At 52.4% G+C, this 27,260-nt stretch overlaps 1 protein-coding gene and 1 pseudogene across 3 annotated transcripts; both read left to right on the top strand.

Annotated features, from left to right (window-relative positions):
- ELAVL3 (ELAV like RNA binding protein 3) lies at positions 1-27,010 on the top strand. 3 transcript variants are annotated; one of them, XM_039465980.2, is made up of 7 exons: positions 1-448; positions 13,164-13,383; positions 13,714-13,817; positions 20,309-20,462; positions 20,639-20,864; positions 22,094-22,132; positions 23,440-27,010. In XM_039465980.2, the coding sequence occupies exons 1-7, from the start codon at positions 440-442 to the stop codon at positions 23,789-23,791; spliced, it is 1,104 nt and encodes a 367-aa protein (XP_039321914.1). In that variant the 5' UTR covers positions 1-439; the 3' UTR covers positions 23,792-27,010. The 3 variants fall into 3 exon arrangements, with proteins under 3 accessions (XP_039321914.1, XP_039321916.1, XP_039321915.1); XM_039465982.2 differs by having other exon boundaries at positions 23,461-27,010; XM_039465981.2 differs by having other exon boundaries at positions 12-448; positions 13,167-13,383; positions 23,440-23,794.
- Positions 24,764-27,010, top strand: LOC141581032 (uncharacterized; annotated as a pseudogene).
- Positions 27,011-27,260: the final 250 nt, after the last annotated feature.

The following is a 27,260-nucleotide window of genomic DNA, read 5'->3' on the forward strand; positions in this document are numbered from 1 at the left end:
CAGAGCGCGGAGCGCGCAGCGCGGGCCGGAGGGAGGGAGGGAGGGTGGGCGAGGGGAGAGGACTTGAACACCCGGGACCGGACAGGGCCGACAGAGGGGCGGCGGCGAAAGGCAGAGCGCCGCGATCTCTGTCGGGAAGCGCAACCTCCCCGGGCCCCGCGGGGCCGCGCAGGGGGCGTCCTCAACCCCGCGCCAGCTCCCTCTTTCCATCCCCTGCCGCCCGCAGGCCACCCCGGGGCCCGGCCATCCACTCGCGCATCCCCGGGTTCGGGCCCGTCCCTGGCCCTCGAGGGAGCCGCCGCCTTCATCGCCTCATCTGCAGCGGCCGCACCAGAAGCCGCCCGGGCGGGACCCCCGCGTGAGCATCGGGCGCCCCCCTAAGAGTGCACGACCCCCGGAGCCGCCCTCAACACGGACCGCGCCCGCCGGGCACACAAGAATGGTCACTGTAGGTATTCCCCTGTTGCCGAAAGGGAATCGGGACTGGGAGGAGTTGGGCCCAGGCTCCGCGGAGATTGGGCGGGTGCGGGGAGGGGGGGTAGGACCAGGCCTAGGTAGGCCCCGGTGGGGGGGGTAGGACCGAGCCTCGGGGCCTGAGAGTGGGCAGGGCCGCGCCCAGAGTGCTGAGGGTGCTGAGAGCTTGGCCTGAGGGACCTTTGGGAGCAGGACTGAGATTCAGGGGGCGTCCGACGCCGCCCTGGAGGCGGGATGGCCCCCTCGCCAGCAGGCCTGATGGGGGAGGGGCCGTGGCGGCTAAGGATGCTTCCTCCATCCAGGCCCAGACCCCGCAGGCCGCCCAGGCAAACGCAGGGCCCGATGCCTGGTGCTGGGCCAGGCCAAAGCGACAGGGCGTCCCCGAGAGCCCTAGGGAAGCGGGTGGCGTCGGATCGCGCGCCCGGGGCCTCGACCGCGCCCGGGAGGCGGGCGTCTCGTCCTCAAGCCCGTCGACCTTGCGGCAAGCGGGGAGGGGAGAGGAGGGGGCACGCCCGGAGGCCCCGCGGGCCCGCCGCCGCCGCTGCCGCGTCCCTTTGTTTCTCGGCGCTTCTTCGCGGGCCGTAGCCTCGCGCGGGCGCCTCGGGCTGCGGGGAGGGGGAGGGGAGAGGAGGGCCCGCGGGTTGGTGGTGGCACCTCTCAGATCCCGGGTCCCCGCCCCCAGAGATATGGGGTAGGAGACCGAGGCAGCCCCCCTAGGCCAGGTCCGGGCTCCCCACCTCGCCAAGGCTCTGGGCCGCGAGGTGACCTTGAGCGCCGCCGGCTTGCCCGCCCGCACCGCTCGCCCCGCGCTTGGTGCTTTCAGCAGCCACGGAGCTGGTCAGCTCCCGAGCGGGCGGCCCCTCCCGCCCTGCCACGCCCTGCCTGGCCACGCCCGGGCACGCCCATCTAGGCCCCGCCCCCAGGGCCCCGGGGGCCCGGCCTCGCCCGAGCCCTCGGATTCCCACTCGGCAGCCCGGGCGTATCCCGGGGGCGGGGCTGGCCAGTTATAGCCCCACCCCGGCTCCACCCCCGCCCCTGCCGCGCGACTCCGCTCCCCGCGCCGCCTCGCGTCCTTTGTCTGGTCCCTGCGCCCGGGCCTCCCTCTTCCGCTCTTCCTATCTCTCCGTCTCTGCGTGTGTGTCTCTGTGCACTGTGTCTCTTTCCGGGTCTCTTTTTCGAGTCGTGGCTAGCAGTGGGGGTGGGGGCATGATCGGCGCTCCCTCCATGCCTGGGCCTCTTCCCTGCTGGACCCTGGGACCCGCCCACTTGGCTCTGAGAAATGAGGTCCCTGAAGCCTGGCTCACCAGCTGTGTGACCTCAGGCCGGTTCCTTTCCCTCTCTGGGCTTCGTGCTGCTCACTCAGGTCTGGGAACTGGAGTGTGGCCTCCTGAGGACCTCAGAACTCCCGCAACAGTCCAGCATCTCCTAGGCGTCCTCTGATCGGTTCTCTCATTTGAAAAAGGAAACTAATGCACAAAGGGAAAGAGGGTGTGGTCAGAGGTCACACAGGGGCCTTGAGGACCTGGGTTCTTCTGTAAGCGAGAGCTCGGGCAGAGATGTATCATGGGGACGGGCTGGGAGGAGGAGAGGTGATAAATTAAGACCACGAGGACCCTGCACTGAAGGAGGGCCCAGAAGTGGGAGGCTCAGTCAGCACCACGTGGTAGCCCAGCCTCACCATGCATAGCCACTCAATGCCCTATTGTCGCCGGCCGGTATCCAGGCATCTGTCACTGTGACTGGGACCAGGAGAGCAGCTGGGGGTCGTGGGAGTCAGACACAGGAGTTTCTAAGAAACAAGTGGCTTCAGGTGTGTTCACTGCAACATCCGTACCTCAGATGTATGTGCAATGGTGGAAAACAGGAAGAGAGAGTGATGAAGCCAGGGACACAGAATGGTTCAGAGAGAGGGCAGGACAGTGGAGAAAAGAGGGAAACAGGAAGAAAGAGGGAGCGAGTAACCAAAAGTAAGGGGAGACTTAGAAGCAGCACTGGAGAGAATGGGAAGGAAGGTTCCCTTACCCTCTATCTTTGATCTGCCCTCCTTCTCTCTGACTTTACCAGCCCTCTATCTCTGTCTGAGGCCAGTTGTCGAAGTCCCTTTGATGCCCACGTGGCCACTGTCCCAGGCTGCGCACTTACTGCAGGCTGGAGCAGGGCGGGTGTGGCCTCCATCAATCTGATCCTCATTATCGGCTCAGCCGGCTCAGCCTTGGAGAAACGCGACACTGGTCCTGCTAAGCTCTGGCACAGATGTGAGGGAGAAGGGGTGGTGGCCAGATTAGCAGGCTGGGCTTTCTAATGGTGTCAAGTTGGGAACACCTGGCCTGCGGGGGGGGCCACTTCAACCTCCTTAGGAACCTGGGTCTGACCCACCCAGTCACCTTTCACTCCATTCAATTTGGGGACTCCATGGGGAAGGGGGCATCCGGTAACTCTTTTGGCTCTGGGGATGTTGGATCAGGGGGTCAGATGCTAACACCATCCCCTCCACCTCCTCCTGTCATCCTGGACAAGTCATAGGTTCCTGTGACTAACCCTTAATGTCTCCATCTGAGAAATGTGGCAGATCCTCTCTACTGTTCACTGTGGTTTTGGGAAGTCAATGAAAACTTTGCACATGCCCAGTTGAGTTCAAAAATAGGGATCTAGTGCAGTGGCTCACACCTGTAATCCCAGCACTTTGGGAGCCCGAGGTAGGTGGATCACTTGAGGTCAGGAGTTCGAGACCAGACTTGCCAGATGGCAAAACCCCATCTCTACTACAAATACAAAAAATTAGTTGGTTGTGATGGTGCATGCCTGTGGTCCCAGCTATGAGGGAGGCTAAGGCAGGAGAATCGCTTGAATCCAGGAGGCAGAGGTTGTGGTGAGCCAAGATCACACCACTGCACTCCAGCCTAAGCAACAGAGCGAGACTCCATCTCAATAATAATAATAATAATAATAATAATAATAATAATAATAGGGATCTAGCTGTGGCTTGTGTACTGCTGATTGCTCGTTGGGCTCTTATAGCAAATATTATCAACTCAACGTAAAACTCTTACCTCAATAAGCTTGCATGCAAATTCAGAATCCATCTCCAGGGCCAGGTGTGGTGGCTCACACCAGTAATCTCAGCACTTTGGGAGGCTAAGGCAGGAGGATTGCAGCCTGGGCAACATGGCCAAACCCCCGTTTCTATAGAAAAAGAGAAAATTTAGCCAACTGGGTGGTGCAAGCCTACAGTCCCAGCTACTTGGGAGGTTGAGGCAGAAGGATCACCTGAGCCCAGTAGGTTGAGGCTTCAATGAGCCATGATCACACCACTACACTCCAGACTGGGCAACAGATCAAGACCTTGTCTCAAAAAAATAAGAAAGAAAGAAAGAAAAAAAAACCCACAATGAGCCAGGATGCAAATTCAGAAGCCATCTCTATACACGTGAGACCTCTGTGCCATACCTTCCTTAAGGAGGAACAGAGAGGCATAGAGAGCTGGCATAACTGTCAGAGGACAGCATGAGGAGGGTAGAGTCCGGCCTGTGTAGCCCTCAGTTAATATTTGTTGAATTGAATTAATAGACTCAACTGATGAAGTGGGTTTAAATGTCATGATGCCCAGGACATGGCAGATGACAGGTACTGGGCTTCGCATTGCTGTTGTTATTTTGTTATTATTACTGGTCTTTTTGTTAGGAGAGTGGGCTCCGAAGTCCAAACCCGGAAACTGAATTCTTTTTTTTTTTTTCTGAGACAGTCTCCCTCTGTCACCCATGCTGTAATGCAGTGGCACAATTTCGGCTCACTGCAACCTCCACCTCCCAGGTTCAAGTGATTCTCCAGCCTCAGCCTTTGGAGTAGATGAGGTTACAGGCGCTCACCACCACGCCTGGTTTTTTTGTATTTTTAGTAGAGATGAGGTTTTGCCATGTTGGCCAGGCTGGTCTCAAACTCCTCACCTCAGGTAATCCTCCTGCCTCGGCCTCTCAAAGTGCTGAGATAACAGGCGTGAGCCACCGTGCCTGGCCAGAATTCTTGTTTCACTTTGTTTGTATCCTGTGCAACCCTGTTTCTATTCCGTCATTTTTTTCCCCTTAAGAGTCAGGGTCTTACCCTCTTGCCCGGGCTGGAGTGCAGTGGCACAATCACACTCCTCAAACTCCTGGGCTCAAGTTAATCCTCTCGCCACCTCCTCCTCCCAAGTAGCTGGGACTACAGGCATGTACCACCACACTCAGCTAATTTGTTGGAAATGTTTTGTAGAGACAGGATCTCACTGTGTTGCCCAGGCTGGTCTCAAACTTCTAGGCTCAAACAATTCTCCTGTTTTAGCCTCCCCACCCACCCACAAACATTACTGCATCACCACAGGTGCCTTGCAGACATTGGTAATCAACCCAATGTGTGTTCTTTTTGAGCCTGGATGTGTCTTCAAAGTGGTCCTCCAGGTAACCCTCCCGGGAGCAACTCTCAGCCAATTAGAGATGCAGAGAGCTGACTTTCTGTGCCATCTGTTTTATAAGAGTAAATGGGCCGGGCACAGTGGCTCACACCTATAATCCCAGCATTTTGGGAGGCCAAGGTGGGCAGATCATCTGAGGTCAGGAGTTAGAAAGCAGCCTGGCTAACATGGTGAAAACCCATCTCTACTAAAAATACAAAAAATTAGCCGTGCCTTGTGGCACATGCCTGTGGTCCCAGCTACTCTGGAGGCTGAGGCAGGAGAATCACTTGAACCTGGGAGGTGGAGGTTGCAGTGAGCCAAGATTGTGCCACTACACTCCAGCCTGGGTGACAGAGCAGGACTCTGTCTTAAAAAAAAAAAAAAAAAAAAAAAAAAAAGTAAATGGTGGCCAGGTGTAGTGACTCACGCCTGTAATCCCAACAGTTTGGACGGCTGAGGCAGGAGGATCCTTTGAGGCCAGGAGTTTGAAAACAGCCTGGGCAACTTAGCGAGACACCATCTCTACAAGAAACAAAATTAGCTGGGTATGGTGACTTGCACTTGTAATCTTAGCTACTGGGGAGGCTGAGATGGGAGAATCACTTGAGCACAGGAGTTCAGAGTCAGCCTGGGTAACATAGACAGACAAGGCATTGGCCATAATGATGAAAAACAGCTCTGCAAACAGGTCCGGGACTGAAATGAAGTTCCCTATTCATACCGCCCAACGTCTCTGAGTTCACTTTCATCACCTGTAAAATAGAGAACGTGTTCTCAGTCTTTTAAGATTGTTGGAAGAGTAACTGAAATGATGCCTCAAAGTACTTCCCACAGTGCCTGGCACACAGTAGATGCTCATTGTAGGGGAATGCTCATTAATACAGCAGTATTGCCAGGTGCAGTGGCTCATGCCTGTAAACCCAGCACTGTGGGAGACCGAGGTGGGCAGATCACCCAAGGTCGGGAGTTTGAGACCAGCCTGACCAACATGGAGAAACCCTGTCTCCACTAAAAATACAAAATTAGCCAGGTGTGGTGGTGCGTGCATGCCTGTAATACCAGCTGCTCAGGAGGCTGAGGCAGGAGAATAAATAAATAAATATATATATATATATACATATATATATATATATATGGCAGTATTGCCCCATGCAATGGTACATGCCTGTAGTCATAGCTACTTGGGAGGCTGAGATGAGAGAATCCCTTGAGTCCAGGTGTTGGAGGCTACAGTGCACTATGATTGCACCTGTGAATAACCACTGCACTCCAGGCTGGGCAACATAGCAAGACCCAATCTTTAAATAAAATAATAATGTGCCAGGCATGGTAGCTCACAACTGAATTCTTAGCACTTTGGGAAACTAAGATGGGAGAGGCCAGGAGTTTGAGATCAGCCTGGGTAACATAGCGAGACCTCATCTCTACAAAAAATTAAAAAATTAGCCAAGCATGGTGGCACACGCCCATATTCCCGGCTTCTTGGGAGTCTGAGGTATAAAGATCATATCAGCCCCAGAGGTTTAGGCTGAAGTGAGCCATGATCATACCACTGTACCCCACCCTGGGTGACAGAGTGAGAATCCATGTCTAATTATAATAATGATAATAATAAATAATAATGTAGGCGTATTAAGAGGTACGGATGATGGATGTGACAAGCCTGCTTTTAATTCCCATGATCATGCCCAGGACAGATAGATCTAATCAATTCAAGATGCTTTCTAGCATATGGCTTTAGCTCCTTCCTCAGGCCAGTGTGACTGTAATTTGGAGTTTGCAGCAAAAGGGAGCAGAGGCTCAGAAGCACTAAGTAGTCTATCTGAGGACACACAGCTGGGAAATGTTAGAGCTGGCACCGTTCTTGGTTGGCAGTGGAAGTTGGAAATGCACACTCTGGATCAGAAAAACTCATATGCAAATCCCTGTTCCACCATTTATATGCTGCATGATCTTTGGCAATTTTTAAAATATCTCAGTTTCCTCATGTATTAAGTGGGGGTGAAGTGGGGGAGGAAAACTTCCCTTTTTAGGATTGTTGTGAATAAGAACAGAAAACTTGCATGTAGAGGGCTTTGCACAGTGCCTGGCACACAATAGTAACCAATATTTGGGAATAATTAAGATACTGGAACTTGAGTCAGGGATGGCTGAAATAATTAGTACCTGCTGGCTGTTTCTAATTCTGTGGCCACAGCAGACATTGCTAATCAATCACAGTGATCTTTCCTACTGAAAACTGTATATGATTATTTATTTATTTATTTTTGAGACAGAGTCTCACTCTGTCACCCAGGCTGGAGTGCAGAACTGCAATTTCACTGCAATCTCCATGTCCCAGGTTCAAACAATTCTGCTGCCTCAGCCTCCCTAATACCTGGGATTACAGGTGCCCACCACCATACCTGGCTAATTTTTGTATTTTTAGTAGAGATGGGTTTTTACCTTGTAGGCCAGGCTGGTCTCAAACTCCTGACCTCAGTTGATCCACCCCCTCACCCCTTAGGCTCCCAAAGTGCTAGCATTACAGGCATGAGCCACTGCCTGGCCTCTTTTTTTTTCCTTTTTAAGACAGGGTTCTCACTATGTCGCCCAGGCTGGAGGGCAGTGGTGCAATCATGACTCACTGCAACCTCCACCTCCTGGGCTCAAGCGATCCTCCTATCTCAGTATCCTGAGTAGCTGGGACTACAGGTGCAAGCCACCATGACTAGCTAATTTTTCTTTTTTTTTTTTTTTTTTTTTTTTGAGACGGAGTTTCGCTCTCGTTACCCAGGTTGGAGTGCAATGGCGCGATCTCAGCTCACCGTAACCTCTGCCTCCTGGGTTCAGGCAATTCTCCTGCCTCAGCCTCCTGAGTAGCTGGGATTACAGGCATGCGCCACCACGCCCAGCTAATTTTTTGTATTTTTAGTAGAGACGGGGTTTCACCATGTTGACCAGGATGGTCTCGATCTCTTGACCTCGTGATCCACCCATCTCGGCCTCCCAAAGTGCTGGGATTACAGGCTTGAGCCACCGCGCCCGGCTAATTTTTAAATTTTTAGTAGAGACAAGATCTCACTGTGTTGCCCAGGCTGGGCTTCAACTCCTAAGCTCAAACAATCTTCCCACCTCGGCCTCCCAAAGTACTGTGATTACAAGCATGAGCCAGCACACCTGGCCTGAATGTCGTTTTCTTAATTCATTCCTCCATAAAGACACTACCAGTCAGTTTGTTTTTGAGACAGAGGCTTGCTCTCTCCCATGCTGGAGTGCAGTGGCATGATCTCAGCTCACTGCAACCTCCACCTCCCGGGTTCAAGCGATTCTCCTGCCTCAGCTTCCTGAGTAGCCCGGATTACAGGCGTCCACTACCACACCTGGCTAATTTTGTATTTTTAGTAGAGACAGGTTTTCGCTATGTTGCCGAGGCTGGTCTCGAACTCCTGACCTCAGATGATCCACCCTTCTCGGCTTCCCAAAGTGCTGGGATTACAGCCATGATCCACCACGCCTGGCCCAATTTGGGTTTTCAAGTGAGGGCAAACCTGTGTGCCAACCGTGCCACTGGAGAAGATATAAGGAAACGCTGGCTACTTGACCTTCTTATGTCCCTGACAGATAAGGTCAGTCAAATCCCAGCACTGTTTCCTGCTGAGCTCTGAAGTGGCTTTAAAGTTCTCCTCTACATAGCCCTTCATATAGCCCTTGCCAGTTGTTTTGTTTTCAGCAAAGTGAAACAGGGCCCTAGCAGGCATATCCAGAGACGCATATTGAGTTGTCAGAGCCAGTACCAGCCTGGTTGACTGTTATAGTAAGAAAATTGGGCCAGGTTCCGTGGCTCACGCCTGTAATCCCAACACTCTTGGAGGCCAAGGGGTGAGCCTTGCTTGAGGCCACAAGTTTGAGGCCAGTCTGGGCAACATAGTGACACCTCATCTCTACAAAAAAAAATTCTTTTTTTTTTTTTTTGAGACAGAGTCTTGCTCTGTCGCCCAGGCTGGAGTGCAATGGCGCAATCTCAGCTCACTGCAACCTCCGACTCGTAGGTTCAAGTGATTCTCCTGCCTCAGCCTTCAGAATAGATGGGACTACAGGCGCCTGCCACCACAACTACCTAATTTTTATATTTTTAGTAGAGACAGGGCTTCACCATATTGGTCACACTAGTCTCAAACTCCTGACCTTGTGATCTGCCTGCTTTGGCTTCCCAAGGTGCTGGGATTACAGGTGTTAAGCACCTCAACCAGCCAATTTTTGTATTTTTCGTAGAGATGGGGTTTCACCATGTTGATCAAGCTGGTCTTGAGCTCCTGACCTCCAGTGATCCTCCTGCCTCGGCCTCTCAAGCTGTTGGGATCACAGCTTGAGCCGTCACACCCAGCTTTATTTATTTTTGAGACAGTGTCTTACTCTGCCTGTTGCCCAGGCAGGAGTGCAGTGGTGTGATCACGGTTCGCTGTATCCTCAGCCTCCTAACCTCGGGTGACCGTCCCTTACAGGCACACGTCACCACATTCAGCTAGATTTTAATTTTTTTTTTTTTTTTTAAGACGGAGTTTCACTCTTGTTACCCAGGCTGGAGTGCAATGGCGCGATCTCGGCTCACCGCAACCTCCGCCTCCTGGGTTCAGGCAATTCTCCTGCCTCAGCCTCCTGAGTAGCTGGGATTACAGGCATGTGCCACCATGCCCAGCCAATTTTTTGTATTTTTAGTAGAGACGGGGTTTCACCATGTTGACCAGGATGGTCTCGATCTCTCGACCTCGTGATCCACCCGCCTCGGCCTCCCAAAGTGCTGGGATTACAGGCTTGAGCCACCTCACCCGGCCCTAGATTTTAATTTTTAGTAGATACAGGGTTTTGCTATGTTGCCTAGGCTGGTCTTGAGCTCCTGAGCTCAAGCAGTCTGCCCACCTTTGCCTCCCAAAGTGCTGAGATTACAGGCGTGAGCCACCAACTTCTACCATTTTAGAGTCTTTGTGTAAATTGAAGAAAAACAGCATATCCTCCTGAACATATATGAAAAAAATGCTAAACCACCAAAAATCTCAGCATATCAAATCAAGCAATGTATATAAGCAAAATCCAGGCAGGGCGTGGTGGCTCACACCTGTAATCTCAGCACTTTGGGAGGCTGAGGCGAGGTCAGCAGATCGAGACCATCCAGGCTAACATGCTGAAACCCCATCTCTACTAAAAATACAAAAAATTAGCCGGGCATGGTGACACATGCCTGTAGTCCCAGCCACTTGGGAGGCTGAGGCAGGAGAATCACTTGAACCCAGGAGGTGGAGGTTGCAGTGTGCCGAGATTGTGCCACTGCACTCCAGCCTGGGCAACAGAGTAAGACTTCGTCTCCAAAAATAAAAAAACAAAACTCTAGTATGCATGACCAAGTAAGGTTTATCCCATGAAGATTGGTTTAATGTTAGAAAATCAACATAATTAAAATTAATATAATTTATGACATTAATATATTAAAGCTAAAAAAATGGGCCATGTGCAGTGGCTCATGCCTGTAATCCCAGCTCTTTGGAAGGCCAAGGCAGGAGGATTGCTTGAGCCCAGGAGTTTGAGACAAGCCTGGGCAATATGCCAAAACCCTGTCTCTACTAAAAATACAAAGAAAAATAAAATTAGCCAGGCTTGGAGGTGCATGCCTGTAGTCCCAGGTACTGGGGAGGCCGAGGTGGGAGAATCGCTTAAGCCTGGAAGGCAGACGTTGCAGTGAACCAAGATTGCCCCACTGCACTTCAGCCTGAGTGACAGAGTGAGACCTTGTCTCAAAAATAAATAAATTAATTAAATAAAGCTAAAAAAATGATTTCAACTGTTGTAGAAAAATGTCAATGAAATTCAACATCCTGACGGGCATGCTGGCTCATGCCTATAATCCCAGCACTTTGGGAGGCCAAGGCGAGCGGATCACAAAGTCAGGAGTTTGAAACCAGCCTGACCAACATGGAGAAACCCCATCTCTACTAAAAATACAAAAGTAGCCAGGTGTGGTGGCGCATGCCTGAAATCCCAGCTAATTGGGAGGCTGAGGCAGGAGATTTGCTTGACCCTGGGAGGCGGAGGTTTCTTATTTCTTTCTGGAGCTGAGATCGAGCCATTGCACTCCAGCCTGGCAACAGAGTGAGACTCCAGCTCAAAAAAAAAAAAAAAAAAAAAAAAAAAAATTAACATCCTTTTTTTAAAAAGTCTTAGGATCTAGGAACAAAAGAAAATGTTCTTAACCCAATAAAGGCCATCTAGAAAAAAAACCCCATAGATTTGGGTTTTTTAAAAAGACCATAAATTAAAATAAAATAAAAATTAAAGTGTTTAGCTGTGAAATGTTTAAAGCACCTCCCTTAGCATCAAGAATAAAGAAGCCACTGTGACACTGTAGCCCCTGAAATAAGACAAGAAAAGAGATAACACGTATAGACTGAAGATGAAAAACAAAATTTGTCATTATTTGAAGGTGTTTTTTTTTTTTTTTTTTTTTTTTTTTTTTTTTTTTTGAGACTGAGTTTCACTCTCGTTACCCAGACTGGAGTGCAATGGCGCGATCTCGGCTCACCGCAACCTCCGCCTCCTGGGTTCAGGCAATTCTCCTGCCTCAGCCTCCTGAGTAGCTGGGATTACAGGCACGCGCCACCATGCCCAGCTAATTTTTTGTATTTTTAGTAGAGACGGGGTTTCACCATGTTGACCAGGATGGTCTCGATCTCTTGACCTTGTGATCCACCCGTCTCGGCCTCCCAAAGTGCTGGGATTACAGGCTTGAGCCACCGCGCCCGGCCGAAGGTGTTTTATGTTACACAGAAAAAGCAAAAGAACAAAATAGCTCAATGGGAAAACTGGGGGTGTCAAGGGGAGATGGAGGCAGGTAAATGACTAGTAAGAAACTTATGCGTGAAGCAAAAGACATAGTTAGCACATTTGGGATAGGAATTACCTTTGGTGGGAGGAGGGAAATAAATATGTTTAGGGAAGGGCTTATGAGGCTTCAAAGCTGCAAAAAAGGCCAGGCTTAGTAGCTCACACCTGTAATCCCAGCACATTGGGAGGCCAAGGTGGTAGGATCACTGGAGCCCAAGAGTTTGAGACCAGCCTGGACAATATAGTGAGACCCCCATCTCTACAAATAATTTTAAAATTAACCGGACATGGTGGCATGCACCTGTACTTCCAGCTACTCAGGTTGCTAAGGTGGGAGGATTGCTTGAGCCTGGAAAGTTGAGGTTGCAGTGAGCTGTGATTGCACCACTGCACTCCAGCCTGGGTGAGAATGAGACCCTTTTTCTAAAAAAAAAAAAAAAAGCTACTAAAAATGGGGCCGGGCGCAATGGCTCACGCCTGTAATCCCAGCACTTTGGGAGACCGAGGTGGGTGAATCACCTGAGGTCAGGAGTTTGAGACCATCCTGGGCAACATGCCCCATCTCTACTAAAAATACAAAAATTAGCCAGGTGTGGTGGTGGGCGACTATAATCCCAGCTACTCAGGAGGCTGCGGCAGGAGACTCACTTGACCTTAGGAGGCGGAGGTTGCAGTAAGCCAAGATTGCACCATTGCACTCCAACCTGGGTGACAGAACGAGACTCCATCTCTTAAAAAAAAAAAAAAAAAAAGCTACTAAAAGTGTTAGATTTACTTTTCTGAAAGCAAAAGCGTTTATTTTATTTTATTTTTTTGAGACTGAGTTTTGCTCTTGTTACCCAGGCTGGAGTGCAATGGAGCGATGTCAGCTCACTGCAACCTCCACCTCCCAGATTCAAGCGATTCTCCTGCCTCAGCCTCCCGAGCAGCTGGGATTACAGGCACGCGCCACCACACCTGGCTAATTTTGCACTTTTAGTAGAGACTGGGTTTCTCCATATTGGTCAGGCTGGTCTGGATCCCAACTTCAGGTGATCCGCCTACCTCAGCCTCCTGAAGTGCTGGGATTACAGGCGTGAGGCATCGTGCCCGGCTGGAAAGCATTTCTGACACGAAAGCATTTATTATTCTGTAAATGCACAGGTTGATTTTGGACCTCTGTTTGCACATATAGTACTTATATGAGGGATTTCTTGCAGTAAAAAAATCAGGCGCTATTTTTTCCCCTAGTGCTTATTCCAATATATAGAATCCCATCATTATTCCGATAATTGGAATAATTAGACCCCTCCCCATGATGAAGCCCCTTTAAGACATGATCAATTCATCACCAGCAAGCCACTCATTCCCGCAGGTCCCTGATGTGGGGACTGGGCGGTGAGTGGATGCGACCTGTTATCTCCAGCAGATACTGGGGGCCATGGAGTCTCAGGTGGGGGGGGGCCCGGCCGGCCCGGCCCTGCCCAACGGGCCACTCCTCGGTACAAATGGAGCCACTGATGACAGCAAGACCAACCTCATCGTCAACTACCTGCCCCAGAACATGACCCAGGATGAGTTCAAGAGCCTCTTCGGCAGCATCGGGGACATTGAGTCCTGCAAGTTGGTTCGGGACAAGATCACAGGTGTGGCTGCTGGGGTTGGGGGGAGAACAGAGCTGGCAGCCTCAGAAATACAGGGGTGATGGGGGCAGATGAGCCACTTGCTGAGGTGTCTAAGGGGTAATCGAGGCTGGAGGTGGTCTAGGAACCTGATGGCGACATGGGTATGCCCCCTAGTTGAAGGTCTCAGGACCGATGGGGGCAGGTGGGACTCTAGGATCGCAGGTGTCCTCTGGAAACAGGAAGGTGGGATCTTGGTGGGGAGGGGTCAGTCTCTCAGGCCTGGGCTTGGGGGGGGACACTGTCAGGTGTCAAGGTTGGGTGGGAAAGTCATCATTCTGGTTCTGCCCACAGGGCAGAGCCTTGGCTACGGGTTTGTGAACTATTCTGACCCCAATGATGCAGACAAAGCCATCAACACCCTCAACGGCCTCAAATTACAGACGAAGACCATCAAGGTTGGTGCCTCTTTCCCCAATCCCCCCATGACCACCCACCCCAACCAACCGTCCCCAACCCCTACTGCCACCTACCCGCCCCGACACATCCACGGTCCACAGCCTTTCAGGGCTCATCCCCGGAGGGGCTCAAATCTCCCCTCCAAGTCTTCGCAGCTGGGGTGAGGGGCAGTGGCTTTCCCTCTCTAAACCTCAGTTTCCTCACCTGTCAATGGGGACAGTACCAGCTCCATGATCTCTGGAGGCTCAGGGAGTCAGCTAGGCCCTGGAGATTGCGCAGTGACCAGAGTCCTGTGAGCAGTACCATCCCTGCCTTTGTCATGGAAATAGGGGTGGGGCCCATCTGCCATCTGGATCCTAATTAGGGTCTGGGAGGGCGGGATTAGGGGCGGCCCATCCCCCATTTTTGTGCAATGCCCCTCCCCCATGACTGCCCTTCTCAGCAGCTGCAGCTGGGACCCAGCAAGCCCAGGTTCCCTGGGGGGGAATCGTCATGGAAACTCCCCTCTCTGGGTTTGCCTGGAGGTGTTTGGGCTCCGCCCTGTAAATCTGCTCATGGACCCTGGAGGAAGCTGGGGTGGAGGGATGGCCCATCTGGCTCCCAGTTCAACATGGGAACAGAGGTGCAGGAATCTCTTCCTTTTCCTGATGTGGGGGGTGGGGGTTGGGGTGGGGGGAGTGAAGTCGTGACCCAGTGGGTCCCTTCATGGCCAACTAGACCCAGAAACCCCAGGGCATGAGGACCCCAGACCCCAGTGACATTGAGATGAAACGTGTGTATATGTGTGTATGTATGTGTGTGTGCGTGTGTGTGTGCATGTGTGTATGTGCGCGTGTGCATGTGTATGCGTGTGTATGTTTGTGTGGGTGTGTATGTGTGTATATATGTGCATGTGTCATCTTGAGCTGTGAGCCACATTGTTTATGATCCAGGTGTCCTGTGACTCGCTGTGGCTCTGGCTGTGACACGATGGTTGTGGGACACAGTGCCTATAAGAGTGGCTGTGGCCAGGAGCAGTGGTCCACGCCTGTAATCCCAGCACTTTGAGAGGCCGAAGGGGGCAGATCACCTGAGGTCAGGAGTTCAAAACCATCCCGACCAATGTGGAGAAACCCCATCTCTACTAAAAATGCAAAAAATTAGCCAAGCTTGGTGTCGCATGGCTGTAATCTCAACTACTCAGGAGGCAGACGCAGGAGAATCGCTTCAACCAGGGAGGCAGAGGTTTCAGTGAATCAAGGTCACGCCATTGCACATCTGCCTGGGCAACAAGAGTGAAACTCTGACTCAAAAAAAAAAAAAGTAAATTAGTTGGACGTGGCAGCTTGTACCTGTAGTCCCAACCACTTGGCATCTGAGCAGAGAGGATCAACTTAAACTCAGGAGACCGAGGCTGCAGTGAGTCATGTTTGCACCACTGCATTCCAGGCTGGGCAACAGAGAAAGACCCTGTCTCAAAAAAAAAAAAAAAAAAAAAAAAAAAAATGGAGTGGCTGCCGTTGAGCAGATCTGTGTATTTAAGACTTCAGGGCCAGGCTCAGTGGCTCACCCCTGTAATCCCAGGACTTTGGGAGGCCGAGGCGGGCAGGTGGATTGCCTGAGGTCAGGAGTTTGAGACCAGCCTGGCCAACATGGTGAAACCCCATCTCTACTAAAAATATAAAGATTAGCTGGGTGTGGTGGCACATGCCTCTAATCCCAGCTACTTGGGAGGCTGAGGCAGGAGAATCACTTGAACCTGGGAGGCGGAGGTTGCAGTGAGCAGAGATTACGCCATTGTACTCCAGTCTGGCGAGCAAGACTTCGTCTCCAAAAAAAAAAAAAAAAGACAAAAAAGACTGGGTATATCCCTATGTGTCTGTAGGATGAAGTGTTTTTTTTTTTTTTTTTTTTGGTCTTTTTTTTTTTAAGACAGAGTCTCCCTCTGTTGCCCAGGCTAGAGTGTAGTGATGCCATCTTGGCTCACTGCAACCTTCACCTCCCAGGCTCAGGCTATTATCTTGCCTCAGCCTCCTGAGTAGCTGGGATTACAGGCCCCTGCCACCATGCCTGGCTAATTTTTGTATTTTTAGTAGAGAGTAGGTTTCGTCATGTTGGCAGGGATGGTGTTGAACTCCTGAACTCAAGTGATCTGCCTGCCTCGGCCTCCCAAAGTGCTGGGATTACAGGTGTGAGCCACCTTCCCTATCCCAGGATGAGGTGTTTATTGACAGGTGCATGTGACACTCTAGCTCCGGGTGTGACCTAGTGGAGCCTCAGGGATGCATCTGGCTCTGGCAGGATGTTTGCATGTCACAGAGATGTGGTGTGGGTGTGTCTACCTATGCCCTGCTCTGCGGGACTGGGTAGTGACATCGTGTGCTTGTGCCGGGGTGTGGTGGGCGTGTGGTTCTACAACCTTTACTGTAATTCTCTGAGTCTCCCTCTGAATGTTGCGGAGAATATGACAGTGGCCTGTGTCCCCTCTGGCTGGTTTCATCTCTGAGGCTGTGCAGTGGGGCAGCACTGCACGGCCTTGAGTCTGTCCCTGTGTGTTTTTGCCTGTGTGATGTGTGACGTGGTCAGTCCGCTCTGGGCACTCTGGGAGCTGCCCGAAATGTCCCCCGCTGCTTGCCTCCAGCCAGGCCCCATCCCAGTTTGGGGTGTAGGCGGAATTGGGCTTGTACTTGCCCTTGGGAAGCCCGTGTCACGGAGGGATGGGAAGGCCTATGAAAACCTCCTCTGTGTCTTACACGATGCTGGACCTCTAAAACTCACCCAGGATCTTACTCCCAAATCTAATCCCTCAACCCCAAATCTGATTTAATAGCAAGTACTCTCACAGCTCCTAGCCCCACGGGAGAGAAAAAAAGAAGAGAGAACTGTCAAATACATGGACATGATTTCTTTCTTTTCTTTTCTTTTCTTTTCTTTTCTCTTTTTTGAGATGGAGTCTCATTCTGTCACCACCCAGGCTGGAGTGCAGTGGCGCAATCTTAGCTCACTGCAGCTGCACCTCCTGGGTTCAAACGATGCTCCTGCCTCAGCCTCCCGAATAGCTGGGATTACAGGCACCTGCCAATACACCCAGCTAATTTGTGTGTTTTTAGTAGAGATAGGGTTTCAGAATGTTGGCCAGGCTGGTCTCGAACTCCTGAACTCAGGTGATCCTCCCGCCTCAACCTCCCAAAGTGCTGGGATTACAGATGTTAGCCACCTCACCTGGCATGGCTGTGATATTGAAAATCACTATTATGGACATGACGGTGACTGATGTGATTGTCTTTTTTTTTTTTTTTTTTTTCTGAAAAACCCCAGGTGCACAAAATCACCAGTCAGGACCCCCACCCCCAAGTTACTCTCAAACTGTTCTATGTATTTTGTTCATTTTCAATTCTAATGGAATTCAATTTTCTGTTTCTAATGGAGGCATATGCTTTCACAATTCACTGTCCCAAACAAAAGCCAGACCCTCAACAATGACCCCTATCTATCAAGAGGTTAATTAGAAGAAATAGAAAATAGAGGCTAGGCACAATGGCTCACACCTGTAGTCCCAGCACTTTGGGAGGCCGAGGTGTGAGGATTGCTGGTGCCTGGGAGGTCAAGGCTGCAGTGAACCATGATTGCACCACTGTACTCCAGCCTGGGCAACACAGAGAGACCCCACCTCAAAACAAACAGACAAACAACAACCTCACTTAAAAAGAGAAAGAGGAAAGGGAAGGAAGTAAGGAAGGGAAGGAAGGAAGGACATTGCATACATAAGGGGGAGAATTGCTCATGACCATCCCCTAGCCTCTTCCCCTGTCCCTGGACAGGTCACCCACTATGCATTTGAGAGGTGGACCTCCCAACCATGCTTCCAGGATACTGAAAAACACACAATGAAACAAGGTCACACAATATTCTCTGCTTTGTAAATAGACTTTTCTGTCCTCCATTTTACAACACTCACCATTGACCACTGTTTCTAGGAAATAAATACATATGTTCATCTTTTTCTTTTCTTTTTTTTAGAGGTGGGGTCTTGCTCTGTAGCCCAGGCTGGAGTGCAGTGGTGTGATCATAGCTCACTGCAGCCTTGAACTCTTGGGTTCAAGTGATCCTCCAGCCTCAGCCTCCCGAGTAGCTGAGACCACAGGTGTGTGCCACCATACCCGCCTATTTTTTCTAAGAGATCGGGGGGCAGGGTCTTGCTATAGGCTGATCTCAAACTCTTGAGCTCTGTCGAGTCTCCCGCCTTGAATTCTGAAGCACTGAGATTATAGGCATGAGCCACTGCACCTGACCCACCATTTTTTTTAAACACCTGTAGAGAGTTTCATTGTTGGGTTGGACTATAATTAATAATGTGATTGAGATAATAGTACTAAATTGCGTCTAATTCCCAGCTGGGAGAAGTGCTTTGAGAAAGAGTAATGGAGGTGGTGAGGGGAGGGCAAATTTAGATGAGAGAGGAGAGGGAGGATGTTTGAACCCAGACCCAAAGGAAGAAGGGGAGGAAGAGCATTCCAGGCAGACAGCACAGGCCGTGCAAATACCGTGAGGCTGACCCATGCCTGCTGTGTTTGGGGAAAATAGGGGAAGTTCAAGTTGCTGGAACACAGTCATTGGGGCAGAAAGTAGGGGGAGATTAGGGCAAGGATGTGATGGGGAAGAATGTGCAGGGCTTTGGGGTCCGAGGAAAGGACTTTGGCTTTCCTGCTGAGGAAGGTGGGAGCCATAGAGGGTTCTGAGGAGAGGGAGGATGTGACCTGGCTCAGGTGTTCACAGGCGCCCTCTGGCAGCTGTAGGGGGACAGACAGTGGGTGATATGAATAGGGGGCCAGGGTGGAGGCCGCTACACTGGCCAGGTGATCAGTAGTGGGAGCTGGGCCAGGGTGGGACAGTGGCAGGGGGGTGAAGTGTGTGGATTCTGGATAAGGAGTAAGGTAGAGCCTACAGGATTTCCAGGGGTCGGATGTGTGTGTGAAGAACAGGTGTCAGGGACAACCTGATCCTGGGACACGAGCATTTGGGAGGACAGAGCTGCCATTAGTGAGTCGAGGCTGACTGGAGGTGGGCAGGAGCTGGATGCAGCCATGCTGGGTGTGAAGTGCCCTTGACACCTCCATGTGGGGCACCTGGTGTACAGACTGGGGACATTTGGGAGTTGTCGGATTGAGCTGATGGCTAAAGACCTGAGTGTCCAGTGTAGTTGGGAAGAGAAGTGGTCAGTGTCCCAGGTCCACTCTCCCTAAGAGTGGGAAGAGTGGCCGGGTGTGGTGGCGCATGCCTGTAATTCCAGCTACTTGGGAGGCCAAGGTGGGAGGATGGCTTGTGTGCTGGAGTTGGAGGCTGCAGTGCAGTATGCCTGCACCTGTGAATAATCACTACATTCTAACCTGGGCAGCATAGCAAGACTCCATCTTTAAGTAAAATAAAAATAGACCAGGCATAGTGGCTCACACCTATAATCCCAGCATTTTGGGAGGCCAAGATGGGAGATTTACTTGAGGCCAGGAGTTCAAGATCAGCCTGGGTAACGCAATGAGGTCATGTCTCTATGAAAAATTGTTTTAGCCGGGCACAGTGGGTCATGCCTGTAATCCCAGCATTTTGGGAGGCTGCTGCAGGCAGATCATGAAGTCAGGAGTTTCAGACCCGCCTGACCAACATGGTGAAACACCATCTCTACTAAAAATACAAAAATCAGCTGAGTGTGGTGGTGGGCACCTGTAATCCCAGTTACTCAGGAGGCTGAGGCAAGAGAATCGCTTGAACCTGGGAGGCGGAGGTTGCTGTGAGCCGAGATCGCACCATTGCACTCCAGCCTGGGTGACAGAGCGAGACTCCATCTCAAAAAAAAAAAAAAAAATTTTTTTTTCAAAGGTTAGCTGAGGCTGGGTGAGGTGACTGATGCCTGTAATCGTAACGCTTTGGGAGGCCGAGGTGGGAGGATAACTTGACCTCAGGAGTTCGAGACCAGCCTGGGCAACATGGCAGAACCCCATCTCTACAAAAAATATAAAAAATTAGCGAGGTGTGGTGGTGCATGCCTGTAGTCTTAGCTACTTGGGGGACTTAGGCGGGAGGATTGCTTGAGCCTAGGAGGTCGAGGCTGCAGTGATCTGAGATCACACCATTGCACTGCAGCCTGGGTGAAAAAGCAAGTCCTTGTCTTATTTTAAAAAATCAATGTTTGTTGATGGACTATCAAGCATGAAGATGTGAACTGGGTATTCAAAGCTCCCTTTGGGGTCACATGTCACCCCAGGGAGATATGTGTCCTTCCCAGGTGGCAGGTCCCCCCATCACTATCCAGGCAGTGCCAAGCCATTACAGCCTCTCCCATGTCCCCTCCCGCATATCCGACTCAGCCCTACCCATGGTGACTGCTCTAGAGATACTTATTGAGTGACGGATGGGTCTCTTCTGCCAAATCCATGATAGTTTAGATGTGGCCTCTCTCTCTCCATCTGTGAAATGAGTGTCCACCTCACCCCGTCCGTCTGACCCCCTCACCCAGGTGTCCTATGCCAGACCCAGTTCAGCATCCATCCGGGACGCTAACCTGTATGTCAGCGGGCTCCCCAAGACCATGAGCCAGAAAGAGATGGAGCAGCTCTTCTCCCAGTACGGCCGCATCATCACGTCCCGCATCCTGGTGGACCAGGTCACAGGTCAGGCAGTCAGGGAGGGTGCACCTGGCAGGGGGCACCGGGGAAAGGCCATCAGGTGTGACCAACGTGGAGAAACCGACCGAGATGCCGAGGCATGAAGTGGGGAAGTGGGGAGGAGTGGGGTTACATAGGGGGTCAGGGTCGTCATGAGGGACATCCCCACCACCCCCTGGCAGGTGTCTCTCGGGGTGTGGGATTCATCCGCTTCGACAAGAGGATTGAGGCTGAGGAAGCTATCAAAGGACTGAACGGGCAGAAGCCGCTGGGGGCCGCCGAGCCCATCACAGTCAAGTTCGCGAACAACCCGAGCCAGAAGACGGGGCAGGCGCTGCTCACCCACCTCTACCAGTCATCCGCCCGGCGCTATGCAGGCCCCCTGCACCATCAGACGCAGCGTTTCCGGTGAGCCCCCTGCCACCCACCCAGACAGCCCCAGGCCAGGGGCCCTCAGGTTCACAGGTGCCCTCCCTGAACCTGCATTCCTGCCAAGGGGTGGGATGCCAGGAGGGTACACACACGGGGGCCAAGGAACGTATCTGTCAGGTGCCTAGGCCAGCCGCTCGTATACAGCAGGCACTCAATGTGTGCTGGCCACGACGATTGGCATTTTGGCGTAAAAGATTTTGGCGTCACTGGCGGGGTGCAATGGCTCACACTTGTAATCCCAGCACTTTGGGAGGTGGAGGCGGGCGGATCACTTGAGGTCAGGAGTTCTAGACCAGCCTGGCCAACATGGTGAAACCCCATCTCTACTAAAAATACAAAAATTAGCCAGGCGTGGTGGTGGGTGCCTGTAATCCCAGCTACTCGGGAGGCGGGGGCAGTTAATTGCTTGAACCCAGGAGGCAGAGGTTGCAGTGAGCCAAGGTCATGCCACTGCATTCCAGCCTGGGCAACAGAGCAAGACGCCATCACAAAAAAAAAAAAAAAAAAAAAAAAAGATTTTGGAGTCATCTGACTGGGGTCCAGCTCTGGTGGCCCCTTTCTCTTTTAGGCATGTGGCTGTATCGCTCTGTGCCTCAGTTTCCCCATCTGTAGTAACACCAAATATTTCATGAGTCCCTGCAGCATGCTAGACACCCTTATTCTGTATCCCGATGAAAACAGAGCTTGTATTGTTTTATGGACGGAGACCCTGAGGTTCAGAGAGATGTTGGGGTTTGCCTAGCCCAAACAGAGCAGAGACTCGAACCCAGGACCTGGAGTCAAAGCTCATAGCCATTCCAAGGGGAGACAGTGGAAGCCCCTTGTGGGCCCCTGGGTGGCCAGGGCAAGTTAATCACCCCCTCAAGTGCTGCGAGAATGTTGGCTGTGGTCATTACTGTCGCCTTTGTTACAGTTATCCTTCCCCAGGGATCCCAGCGCAGGGGCCTAGAGAGGACCCGCCGGCCAGGAGGGGGAGGATGGATTAGGAGGCCGTGAAGGCTGGGCAGTGGCAGGGCAGGCGAGAGGCGGTGCCTGAGTGACCACGGTTCCGTGCCAGGCGGTGTCTAGCCGGGCGGGGAGCCGGCGGGAGGGGGCAGGGCTCTGCTGCAGGCCTGTTGGGTGGGGGTGGGGAGGGCAGGCTGACAGTGTCACAGCGTGGCGACGTGACTGAAGGCCACCTCTGACCACTACCTCTGCCTCCACAGGCTGGACAATTTGCTCAACATGGCCTACGGCGTCAAGAGGTAATAGTGCCCCCTCCCCCCGTCCCCACCCCTCACCGCCTGGTGCCCTGATGCACCCCTCCCCAACTAACCACTGGGGCTGCAGGCTTAGTCTTGTTTGCCTGGGTCTTGGAGTAGCATGGCAATTGAGGGACAAGAGGTGCCTTTGGGCAGGTGTGGTGGTTCTCTCCTGTGCTCCCAGCATTTCGGGAGCCTGAGGGGCAAGGAGCACTTGAGGCCAGGAGTTTGAGAGCAGCCTGGGCAATATCCTTCTCTACAAAAAAAAATTTTTTTTAAAGACTTACGGCTGCAGCCAGGCGCGGTGGCTCACGCGTGTAATCCCAGCACTTTGGGAGGCCAAGGTGGGTGGATCAAGAGGTCAGGAGTTCAAGACCAGCCTGGTCAAGATGTTGAAACCCCATCTCTACTAAACATACAACAATTAGCTAGGCACGGTGTCAGGCGCCTGTAAATCCCAGCTACTCGGGAGGCTGAGGCAGGAGAATCGCTTGAACCCAGGGGGCAGAGGTTGCAGTGAGCCGAGATCTTGACATTGCACTCCAGCCTGGGTGACAGAGTCAGACTCTGTTCTAAAAAGAAAAAAACAAGAATTGGCCTGGTGTGGTGGCATAGGTCTGTAGTTCCAGCTACTCAGGAGGCTGAAGTGGGAGGACTGCTTGAGCCCAGGAGTTAGAGGCTGTAGTGAACTACGATGGTGCCACTGCACTCTAGCCTGGGTGATAGAGTGAGACCTTGTCTCCAAAAATTAAAAAATGTGGCTGGGTGCGGTGGTTCACACCTGTAATCCCAGCACTTTGGGAGGCTGATGTGGGTAGATCACCTGAGGTCAGGAGTTTGAGACCAGCCTGACCAGTGCAGTGACACCCCCATCTCTACTAAAAATACAAAAATTAGCTGGGTATGGTGGCTGAGGCAGGAGAATCTCTTGCACTCGGGAGGTGGAGGTTGCAGTGAGCCAAGATCGTGCCACATCACTCCAGTGTGGATGACAGAGCTCGAGATTCCGTCTTAAAAAAAAAAAATTAGCTAGGTGTGAGGGACACTTGCCTGTAGTCCCAGCTACTCAGGAGGCTGAGGCAGGAGTATTGCTTCAGCCCAGGAGGTCAAGGCTGCAGTGAGCCATGATTGTACCACTGCACTCCAGCCTGGGTGACAGAGCAAGCCCCTGTCTCTTAAAAAAAAAATTGTATTGCAGGGGTCACACCATTCCAAGGTCATGGCAGTCACAGGTCATAAAGGTGTGAGGTCACAGCAGGGTCGGAAGCATGCGGGGGGTCAGGGCAGAGCCCGCGTGACCCCCAAAGTAGTCCCCTGTCGCTCATCGCCAGGTTCTCCCCCATCGCCATCGACGGCATGAGTGGCCTGGCGGGCGTGGGCCTGTCAGGCGGTGCGGCAGGCGCCGGCTGGTGCATCTTCGTGTACAACCTGTCACCAGAGGCGGACGAGAGCGTGCTGTGGCAGCTGTTTGGGCCCTTTGGGGCGGTCACCAACGTCAAGGTCATCCGTGACTTCACCACCAACAAGTGCAAGGGTTTCGGCTTCGTGACCATGACCAACTATGATGAGGCAGCCATGGCCATCGCCAGCCTGAATGGCTATCGCCTGGGAGAGCGCGTGCTGCAGGTCTCCTTCAAGACCAGCAAACAGCACAAGGCCTGAGCCCACCCCGCCTGCCCTCCCACCCCCTCCCCGGGCAGCAGAGAGAGAGAGAGAGAGAGAGAGAGAGAGAGAGAGAGAGAGAGAAGGGGCCCAAGAGAGACAGCACAGGCAGCCCCACGGACGATGCGAGGGCCCCACGTCCCTGCAGAAGCCACAGGGTGAGCACTCGGGGGGTGGTAGGGTCTGCAGGGAGTGGAGGGGGGGTGCCTGGGGGTCCCCCACCCCATCCTCCTCACCCCCACCCCAGGCTGGGCTGTTCACTCTCTCGTCTTGGTTTGGTTCATGATGAAGGTTTTTGTTTCTTTTTTCGGCTAAAAAGAATGCAGAGATGTGCCCCTACCCCCACCCTCGACCACCCCTGATGGGATGGCTTGGGGGGCTCCAGGGGGTGCCCCTCCCAGATCCCCTTGCCCAGGCCTCCCCAGCACCTAGGTGGGGCCTGGGGTAGGAGGAACAGGTTTAAAAATCCCCAAAAAAGCAAACCGTGAGGAGGGGTGTGGGCACCCCCGGCCCAGTGCCCCCTGGTGAAATGCGGGGATCAGGCAGTGGGGCTGGAAGCAGAAACAAAATGAAAAAAAAGGGGGGGTGGGAGGGGAAGAAAAACTCTATTTTTGTAAAAAGGGAAAAAGACCTCGTGGAGAATTTTTACTGGGGATTCTTGAACTTGAAAAAAAAAAAACACAAAAAAAGACAAAAAAAAAAAAAAGAAAATATTTTGGCAGGTTATGTTTACCAACTGGGGCGGGGATGGGGGGGCCGGGGAGTGGGGCTTAGGGGCTGGCAGCCCTTGGGGCCACACAGAGAAACACCCACACAGACACTCACACCACGGGGACACACGGACAGACGCAGACAGACACAGCGGCACGCCGGACGCGTGAAGGGACTGGTTGGCCAAACTGAGATGCGTGGACAGGGATAGACGGGAGGAGACAGAGGTTAGGGCTATGTCCACTTGGACACGGACCACAGATGTGGGCACACGAATCTGCCTGTCCACGTGCCCACATGAATGTAGCGATAAATATTTGGACATTGGATCTGGACACTCGGTCACAGAGAAACACCACCCAGGAACACGCAGACATAAGCCCATAGCATCCCACAGGCCCAGGCAGGAGGTCCCACCCCAGACACTCCCTCGCCCTCCTGGCCCCTCATGCCCTGGCCCCCACCCCATTCTCTGCAGAGATCTCTCCTGGACCCCCAGGGTCTCCTTGGCGCCCACGAACACAGGCGTGCACACACAGCGCACATGCATTGAGACACACGATACCTCGTTCCACCTTGGCATCACGGTGGGCTGGAGGCAGCCCCCCCCCCCACAACACTTGAGGCCAAAGGACATCCCTGTCTCCGGGGCTCAGCCTCCCCCTGGGCCGAGGCCTTGGCCTATGCAGCTGAGGGAGAGGCCCAGCCCTGAGCCTCCCCCACCAGGACTGGGCCTCCCCAGCAGCAAGCCCTCCCCACCGCCCCGCCACCGGCATTACCCGCCAGGCCCAGGGTAGGGTGGACTGGCCCCAAGGGCTTGGCCCCGCACTCCTTTCCCGTCCACTTGTCAGCTACCTACCCCCTTTGGGTTTGTTGGGTTTTTCGTCTTTCCAGATTGCAGTGAACACAGCCCCCGATCTCGAGCCCCGGCCCCCCGGCTTCTGTCTGGACGTTGCATCGCCCTAGTTTTCTTTCTTTAAAAAAAAAAAATTCCAACAGAAGCCACAGGCTGGGGCCCCTGGGAGCCCTCGCACCGCTCCCCAGCCCCCTCAGCGGCCCCGTCGGAACTGAGAATTGCAAAACCCCGACTTTAGCTATAGTTAAGTTGCCTTCCCCCGTGTCCCCACGTTTGGTGTCTGGCTATGGCGCCCCCCATCTGACTGTCCAGCTCTCTCTCCCCCACCCCTCCCGGTGTTGTTATTAAACGTCTGTGGAGCTTCTGCTGCAAGGAACAAAAAAGAAAAAAAATCAAAAAAGCGACAAAAAAACACAAACAGAAGAGGAAAAAAAAAGCAACAAAAAAAGAAAACACAGAAGAGATTTAAAAAAAAAAAAAGGAAAAAAAAAAAAAGACATAAACTGGCACCAGTTAACTTTCTTGTACTTTTTTGCTGAATTTAGCTTCTTGTAGTTTTAACTTATTGCTATGTTAACTATTTATTCTCCTCGTTGCCCTGTAAGGACATCCGTGTATATTTCTGTTACTTCATCCGGTTTGCAAGTTAAAGGAACGACAATGTTCTCTTTGTTTCTTTAAGTTTTGCTGAGACATGGTTATGCCTAATTTATTTATAAAAGGGGAAGTGGAATCATTAAAGTAATAATAATTATTAATAACAGTGATGGTAGCCGAGTGGCACCCGGGGGCGTGTGCTCTTCGGGGCAGTCCGCCCGGCCAGCGACGTCCAGGTCATCAGTGGGATTCTTTTTGCTCTTGTCTTGAGAATTTTTTCAGTCCTATTTAGCTGGTGAAATCCCTAGCTTGTTCTTGATACATGAACCTATTTATTCTTGTGGTTTTAAGTCCTCCCTGCCCTCTCCCCTCTCTCCCCTCCAGCAGGGCAGGGACCCCTCTCCCCTGCTGTCTCTTGGGGCTCTCTCCCCTCCGCCCTCTGCATTCAGGAACACGCGTATGAGCGTGGGAAGTTTGCAGCAGGGCGTCCGAGCAATAAGGGCTGGGTTTGTCCCCCACCCTGGGGGGGCCAGGCTCCAGAGAGGGGGCACCTCCCCACACCCCCCCCACCAAGGCCTAGGTCCCTGCCGCCCCCCAAAACTGGGAGGGGACTTCTTTTTCTAAATCACAAAACTCAGCCCAGCTAGGCCCCCTCCCTGGAGGCCAGCCCCTCCCCTCAGGGGACCAGGTCAGGGCTCCCAGGGGAGGGGACCTGGGGTCTTCCACACCCTGGGGGGCAGAGGCCAGGTCGGGGGGGAGGGGGCTCAGCCCCTCCACCCCTCCCTTCATCCTGTTATTTATTCGGAAGGTTTCAAATCACGACAGAGTCCATGTTGGAGGTGATAAAGAACTGAAAAAAAAAAAAAAAAAAAAAAAAAAAAAAAGACAAAACAAAAGACAAAAAAAAAAACAAAAAAACCCAACAGGAACACTTTGCGTTGCGTTTAGACTATTTATTACCGGGATTACAGGCCTGGCCGCGGTAACAGACTTTTACATGGAATTGTTTAATTATTTGTACTTTTCATGCCAGAAAATAAAAGTTCAGAATCTTATGGCCTTGGGTCATCTCTGCACAGGTGGGAGGGTACATGCAGGAGTGTCCTGTGTGACAGCACCCAGGCTTCTGTCCCTCTCTGGGCCAGGGTGTGTCTGCAGCAGGAGCTGTGGGCCCAGGAGAGAACCCTTGACCTCCACAGAGCATGGGTGAGACCTAGGGAGGGTGGAACAGGGGCCTGGGTGGACGCTCAGACAGAAGTGGCCTAGGGTTCATCCACCTGTTATCTTCCAGTGGGATCCCCGGAT

The sequence above is a fragment of the Saimiri boliviensis genome, chromosome 14, assembly GCF_048565385.1.
Source record: "Saimiri boliviensis isolate mSaiBol1 chromosome 14, mSaiBol1.pri, whole genome shotgun sequence".
NCBI classification, from domain to species: domain Eukaryota; kingdom Metazoa; phylum Chordata; class Mammalia; order Primates; family Cebidae; genus Saimiri; species Saimiri boliviensis.